Genomic DNA, 8338 nt, shown 5'->3' on the forward strand with positions numbered 1-8338 from the left:
TTGAAAAAAACACGGGGGTGCTTAACTTTTTTCCAGGTGTATAGAACGACCATCATTTCTAAAGGTTTTGTATGGAAGTGAAACCTGGACTTTTAAAGCTGAAACAGAGCAAATAATGCAGACATTTTAGTTTATATGCTATCGCATCTTCTAAAGATTCCCTACACCACGCACAGAGCCAATAAATTTGTTTCAGCAGAAATAACAAAGTATCGGAGAAAATTGAAGTGAAGAGCCGTTAAAATTATCGGTACAGAGAAAAGAAGATCAAGAATAAACTGGCAAAAAAAAATCACTGTCTGGATAAGAAAGTCAAAGAAGGAGCTTCTTCAAATGCCACAGATAGATCATCAAGTTCAGAGATGATAAAACCTTGTCTGTTTTTAATTAAACACAAAGCGACACAAAGGGCTATCTGTGCTCTTCCCACCACGGGTATCAAAATTCGATTTCTAGCGTTGTAAGTCCGCAGACATCCCGCTGTGCCAATGGGGGGGGGGAGGCGATGTTAAAAATACAAAGTGGATTAGTAGTGGCGATCCCAAGACAGCAGTAATAGTACTGGTAGATAAAGATACAATATTTATTACTCTAAATTATAAAACATAAATTTGATGTAAACAACCTGTACGAACGGGATTTTAACTACACAAGGGCTATAAGCTAGCTATGCACTTTTTAAATTTCACACAAGTAATATCTACTGATAGCGAATAACGTAAGGCTGTATCCACTACGTGACACATATTTGTACATGTATTATATATCATAAGAAAAACGTAATGTGTGTCATTGTTTGTAATGAGTAAAATAATCTTCATTCAAAACATCATACAAGTAGTCATTGATAGGTAGACACCGTAAGGCTACCTCCTCTAGGTGACCGCACTGTTTCACATATTAAAAATGGCGAGTTCCACGAAAATCTCTGTGTTTGTTATTGCATGTGATGAATGGTAGTGTAATACATAAGTACTGTCAGTTTAAACCAGAGGCGTTCTAAACAGATCACTCTACGGGAACAACACTAAATAAATAACACTATATTGCGGTTTCAACCTGAATGAGGATTTTGGTGACGAAGTATAGACATACTTGAAATTTACTTGGGTTTGGTCGATGTTTCATTGTTGAACATCGATGTGGTGGTGTTACGACGACCAACATATTTCGTCTTCTCGACGAATTAAGCGTTTGTAAGGTTGATGTGCCAATTAAAAACGAGTAATCGATATTTTTCTTGCCTTTGACAACGTAGAATCTAGTGATGTATTGTATCTTAACAATGTAGAATCTAGTGATGTATTGTAGCTTAACAATGTAGAATCTAGTGATGTATTGTAGCTTAACAATGTAGAATCTAGTGATGTATTGTAGCTTAACAATGTAGAATCTAGTGATGTATTGTATCTTAACAATGTAGAATCTAGTGATGTATTGTAGCTTAACAATGTAGAATCTAGTGATGTATTGTAGCTTAACAATGTAGGATCTAGTGATGTATTGTAGCTTAACAATGTAGAATCTAGTGATGTATTGTATCTTAACAATGTAGAATCTAGTGATGTATTGTATCTTAACAATGTAGAATCTAGTGATGTATTGTATCTTAACAATGTAGAATCTAGTGATGTATTGTATCTTAACAATGTAGAATCTAGTGATGTATTGTATCTTAACAATGTAGAATCTAGTGATGTATTGCAGCTTAACAATGTAGAATCTAGTGATATATTATATCTTAACAATGTAGAATCTAGTGATGTATTGTATCTTATTAGGACAGTGTCTTGTAAATTATTTATTGTATCGTCGTTATGAGTGGCGTGGTACTTTTGGGACATCAAAACAATCACATTTTTGTGTGTAGAAATAAGACATCGGCATTTGATTTGACTTGTTACTACAGGTCTCAGGATAAAACATAATAATATCAACCTACAGTGGAAACTGGCTTTATTCCGAACATGACTTTTATCTGTTAATTCCCCCCCCCAAAAAAAATTGTTCTTTATAAACAATTTTAGCAAATAAGATATGTTCTACTCCAATACCAGAATTTAGATTTTCGAATTCTCTTCTTAAAATCAGCTATCTTTTTTTCCCCTGTTTCAGTCCTCTGTATGGCCAGGCACATGCGTTCTGGATCGGAGCCAATGACATTGAACATGAAAACAGCTATGACTGGGCTGATGGATATCTTTTTGGATACTCCAGTAAGTATATAAATAGAATATTAACCTTCATTCATGCCTACATTTCTTTACCGATCAGTGCTGAACCGAATTATTTGTTCGTAAATTAAAATTTTCAATTCAGTTGATTGAATTTGTATAATTCATTAACTAGTTTCCTAAAAATGAAAAATTATGTATTTCAAAGCGTTCTTTATGTTTTTAAATAAGCGAAGGCACTGTGAAATTTGTTATAAGAAGTCATCATTTGTTCTAAAAACTACTTAATTAAACTGTGATGTTATATAACGCCTGAGCTGGTGAAACATGTTTTATTGTATAATATTTGTGTAATAAAACAGCAAAGTAGGATGCGATAAAGATATTTTATTAGTTTTATTGTGATGTAATACTACGTCTTTTATGCAAAATATATATTTCGCTATATTAGTCGATACACGCCATTAGACTTAAGGTCTCACAAACGCTTTATATAACGTATTAGATGTTTCATACTATATAGACGTAATGTCTCACAAGCGATTGATACGAGACATAAAATGTTTCATACCATTGGGCTTAATGTCTCATAAACGATTGGTAAAGTTACTGATTAGATGTTTCAAACCTATAGGCTTGGTTTCTCTCACAAGTAACTGATATAAGAAATGCTACGTTCAAGGCTTTATATCTTATAATCCAGCTGACCTAATACTCAGTGAAAATCCACATTGGCACCGGCGTACAATAGAAGAATTGTAGTTGATAATTCTGTTATATCATTTTACTTGAAACCCTCGACTTCTTGCATAAGAAGGGTGCGCTGTGTCACATGAGCCAAAGCAAGAGATTTTTTTCACATATGCAGCATTATTAAATGGAATACTATGCGTATATGAGAAGAATATGTTTTCAATAGATAATCCTTTAAATAGTTGTATTATGTAGTTGGACATGAATGAAACACAAACCTACTAAGCAGAATATGGAGTTGTTGATTCAGATTTAAAGTAAAGAAGTGTAAAACATGGAATGACCATAAACGAAACATATCTCTGTATAAAACATTTTTTGTATAAACACCTTGTCTTTGTGGATAATCGCCATCTTTGAATAAAATCTTGAGAGAAATAAAATAGTGATTTAAAAAAATATATGGTATCAAGAAGTGTAAAAAATCAACTGCCGTCATGTGTTTTTCTAAATTTCTTCTATAAGTGTCTAAATCGTATTTGTATGCCATCTGAAACCTGTAGTAATTTTCTTTCGCGCAATAAGTTAGTTGTAGAGTATGGAAAATGAATGAAGTTGTAGCAGTGGCTAGATTATATAACAAGTAAACTCGTGCTTCCAATACGAAGCATATTTAAATTTTAGGCCCAACTACCCGATTTTTAGGCACCTGTTGGAATTTGTATTGAGATGTAATGGTATTGCGTCATTTATAACCCACAGAAAGGTAAAAAATTAACCTAATGTCTTTCCTTGCGTGTTTGTTTTTGTTACTGAAGTAATTGTCTTTAAATTTAATGTTAAAAACGTCTTAGTTTTGTCCTCGTATGTTAACCGTCGTACACTTATGTACTACTGTACAACTGTACAATTAGCCAATAGGAATATTGGGTTTCCATGTGAGCTAGCACGCATACACGTACGGACTGACTGAAACACATTGTTATTTTAATTATATAAATTCTATATAATATATCCATTACTGTACTCTTGCAAACAGAAGTTAAAAACTATTACAAATACGTAAGTTTACCGTTGTAGGCCACTATCATCCAATTCTTTAAGACGCGGTAATGTTATCCAAGTCAGTTGGAAAAAATGTGATATAATTTTTGAAGTGTTGCCTCGATAACAGCGGTTTTAAGTCTATGCTTCTCAGTTGGGTACTGTTCACATTATGCAAAATCAATAGGTATATAGAACCGTCATCTCTTGCAACGTAAAAGAGGGTGCAATGGCCGGTAATCTACACATGCGTACATACACACACATATTTTGCTGCTATTCTTCCTGCGTTCTAATTAAAAGTTATTTTACTTGAAAAGAAGAATCCTGAATGTTATCGTTTGACGTCAGACTTCTCTTATGTATACTGTTGAACTAAGTATTTACATCGGAAACAAAAGACAATTGAAAGGACTGGATGATACACGTATCATTTTCTAAAACATTTTCCTGCTTTTGTTATAATTGCTGATGTAGCAAAAAATGAAGTTGGAAGCTAGTGAATGTCATTACGGTGAACCACAAAGAATGGAAAATAAAACGATTCGTTTCTTTACTTGAAAAATGTTTTTTAATAGCTTAGATGTTTGTTATATATTCAAGGTAGGTAATGACATTTTTATTGAAATCATTCTTCCAATCCAAGTGATTACCAAAACAAAATGATAAATTATTCTGACAGAAATTGTAATGGTTGTTATATAACTGTATTTTGGATAGTGATATAATTTCTGTAATTTATGTTTTGAATCGTAATATCATGCAAGGTAAAAGAGGGCGCAACGGTCGCTCATCAACAATGAGGGTAAAATTGTCAACATCAAGTTTCTCCTTTTCATGATTTAGCAATAGCTCTTCAAACATTCCAAAATAGGCATCGACGGATATACAGCATGAACACAATACTTATGTCTTCATTGTGATATAACTGAATTACAATAGCTTATGTCTTCATTGTGATATAACTTCTATAACAGCTTATGTTTTGGTATAAGTTTACTATAACAGCTAATGTTTTCATTGTGATATAACTGAATTACAATAGCTTATGTCTTCATTGTGATATAACTGAATTACAATAGTTTATGTCTTCATTGTAATATAACTGTTCAATAACAGCTTATGTCTTCATTGTGATATAACTGAATTACAATAGCTTATGTCTTCTTTGTAATATAACTGTTCTATAACAGCTTATGTCTTCATTGTGATATAACTGAATTACAATAGCTTATGTCTTCATTGTGATATAACTGAATTACAGTAGCTTATGTCTCCATTGTGATATAACTTCTATAACAGCTTATGTTTTGGTATAAGTTTACAATAACAGCTAATGTTTTCATTGTGATATAACTGTCCCATATAAGCATATTTTTTATTTGAATAAATCAATAAAAAAGTTCAATCATTAAAATACAAAATGAAAAGCGTTTTACGACTTTAAAAAATAAAATCACTACTTATGAGGTCTTCAAGATATCTTTGGTGTTTTTAAGTCTTCTCTTTATTCTTCTTTATCGAAAATTCAGATATATATTTTCTTATGAACTATTCAAGGCAGACAGACAACTACTGTATTAGTTTCACCAGTTTTGATCTATTATAGTTTAAATTGGAAGTGGCAACACTGTAGTAATGATCTTTAGGTTGATAAGAAACATTTAACATTACATATACCATTTGTAATGCGCTAACAATGTAACTTTTTAAGCCCAAATAAAAAACACACGTCAGATTCGTCAGATTAAGTTATTTTTCTGGCAACCGGCAAATCCATAAAAACATCGACCAGATGGCAACCCAACTCATTATATTGAAAACTGTTTTCGTTTTACTGTACGGGTTCGAAAGTTCAGGTTTTCAAATGATAATTGAATAATTTCTCTTTATATATTATACATCTGTTACTATTTGTTGATGATGAATTAAACAACTTGTTCAATGATAGCAGACTGTCATGAGTATATACGAGTGATATTTTCATACATTATGTTAATGAATCAGTTATAGTACTTAGTTGATGATGATTCTGTGCTATGTTCCGACATATAACGATCTTGTAAAAAATAAATTATCGTGATCCAGCTTCTATATTTAAGTTCTTAAAAACGATCGTTTTAAAATGGTTGTCTGTGCGCCAATATTTCCTTGGACGGTTTGAATCAAATCCCTGTGTGTGGTATCAGAGAATTATTCAAAGCTAAATCACGTGTTATTAGTTCCTGTTTCTGCGTTACAACTGCCACTTTTATCACACACACTGTGGTGTCCACTTACCACCGATTAAAAAAACTGTATGATTACAGACTGCGTGAACACGTATCTGTGTTTGTCTTAAATTTGATATGGACGCCACGAATTCACTACTCATAACATTTAACCCACTTGTGAATTTCAATAGAAAACAAATAATAATATATATACCGAAAGTTAATATTTAGTTATTGTTTCGTGTGAAAGTAATAGTTATAGAAAGCTGTTTAGAAAAGCAAAGTAATAGGATATAAACTATTGTTGTGACAAATTCTTCTCTGTGTTGATTTATTGTAATAATGGCTGGAGACGGCTTGAATGGGAAAATAGAAAAAGTCTGTTTCTGATGCAAAATTAACAGAAAAATATCGGATAGTGCTTAGTACGTCGGAAAACTCAAAATTCAGACACTATAGCATTAACTAAAAATATTATATTACCCATTCAAGCCGTCTCCAGCCATTATTAGTCTCAAAGTGGGTTCCTCGTCATCGAATTTTAATTTATTGTAAGCTCAGCTTCTGAAACAACGAAAATACTTTTGCTGAAAATGAAAAAACAATCATGTTTAACGATAGATAAAACTTTGCTTATGCGAGTATGGAAAATAATAAAAGATTGTGAACTAAAGTAGGGATTTTTGAAAATTAGGTTGCATTCTAGAAAGTGAACAGGATGTAGTATATTATGGGAATTGTTTACTTCTTGTTAGTAACTTGGAGTTTGATATTTATATAGATAATGTAATTTGCAACTTCATTATCTTCAATTTTAGATCACACTTTCTTATAAGTTGATGAAAGAAAATAAGCTGAAACCGATTTCAATAATCTTATCATACATGAATTTACTATACAGCGTTCCAGCCATAGGCCTACTTCAGGCTCAAATGAAGTTGGTCTCTGAGTGAAACATTGTACAATATATTAATTTATGTTAAGATTGTTGGGAGCAATTTCAGTTTATTTATTTTCCTTTCTCATCAAATCATGTTAAGCAGAAAGCTATACAATGGACTATCTGCGTTGTGTTCACTATTGGTATCAAATCCTACTGAAAATAAAATTTTTCTTTCTCATCAAATCATGGTTACAACTCTTAGAGAAGCGCTACCTTCATTCCATACAACGTATTTTTAAGTTTACAGCATTTTTTTTTAGGTTTCCATGGTGAACTGATGATGCCAAGCTAACTATAAGAAAAATATATAATTAATGTAACCGACAAGCAAAGCATCATATTCCTGTTCTAGAGTCGTAATATCATAACATATTTTTCTTGGGGGCGAATTTTCTTTTTCTTGTTCCCATGCTACGTTTTAGCATTGTTAGCAGAATTCAATTTGCATGGTGTTACTGGATTACGGACTAATAGAAAGAAACCGAAAATGTAATTGAAAGTGGATATCGGTCTTTCTCAAGCAGATTAATCACATCAATCTTCGGGGACTATGTCGCGTTGCTGAAAAAAAGCGTACAAGTGCGTTTTTAGAAGTTGAAATCCAATATCGAATCGTAACGAATAAGGCACAACACTTAAGTTGGCGAACTTAAGTGGTAAAAGGACTGAAAAGAATTTTAACCGCCAATCTTTATTGTCTCAGTGCTGTTTTCTAGCAAGAAAAGTGTATAGTAAATAGCATTTCAACATTTCAAAATTAGAGGCGACTAACGCAGATAGTCCGAAACAAACAAATAAGTGTCTTCAAATAAAGAAAAAACAAAAAAACTTCAAACTTGTCAAGAAAGAGGCTAACTTTCAAAGTTTCGACCATTTTCTTTGATAGTTCATGTGGCAGTCCGTAGAATTCGGTAATATTAAACTTATGATATTTATGTAAAATTATTTGACCTTGCAACAATATATAAACACTATTTTTTACTTTAGTATTTCAGTGTTTATTAGACGATGTTATTTTACAGTTAAACCACATTTTGGTAATTCGTTATACCTGGAGCCAAGCGTGACTTAGTGGTTAGCGTTCAATGACTGTGAATTCGAAGATTCAAGCTTCGCAATCCTTTGTCACATTTTGGGGCAGTGAATGCATTGTAAGCGTGACCAGTCAAAATCCACTGTTCGATCAGACTAGAATAGCCTAAGAATTAGATAGGCGCTGCTAACTAGCTGCTGTTTTCCTTCCATGGTATGGCCTGGTAGTTAGGGCGCTC

At 32.5% G+C, this 8338-nt stretch overlaps 1 protein-coding gene across 1 annotated transcript in view; it reads left to right on the forward strand.

Annotated features, from left to right (window-relative positions):
- The window catches only part of LOC106461844, a 173618-nt gene that overhangs the window by 128371 nt on the left and 36909 nt on the right, over nucleotides 1-8338 (forward strand). The window contains exon 8 of the mRNA XM_022388917.1: nucleotides 2116-2216. Coding sequence (XP_022244625.1) covers nucleotides 2116-2216 — 101 coding nt within the window. The remainder of the gene's footprint in view (nucleotides 1-2115; nucleotides 2217-8338) is intronic.

The sequence above is a fragment of the Limulus polyphemus genome, unplaced genomic scaffold (genome assembly GCF_000517525.1).
Source record: "Limulus polyphemus unplaced genomic scaffold, Limulus_polyphemus-2.1.2 Scaffold1043, whole genome shotgun sequence".
Taxonomy (NCBI): Eukaryota; Metazoa; Arthropoda; class Merostomata; order Xiphosura; family Limulidae; genus Limulus; species Limulus polyphemus.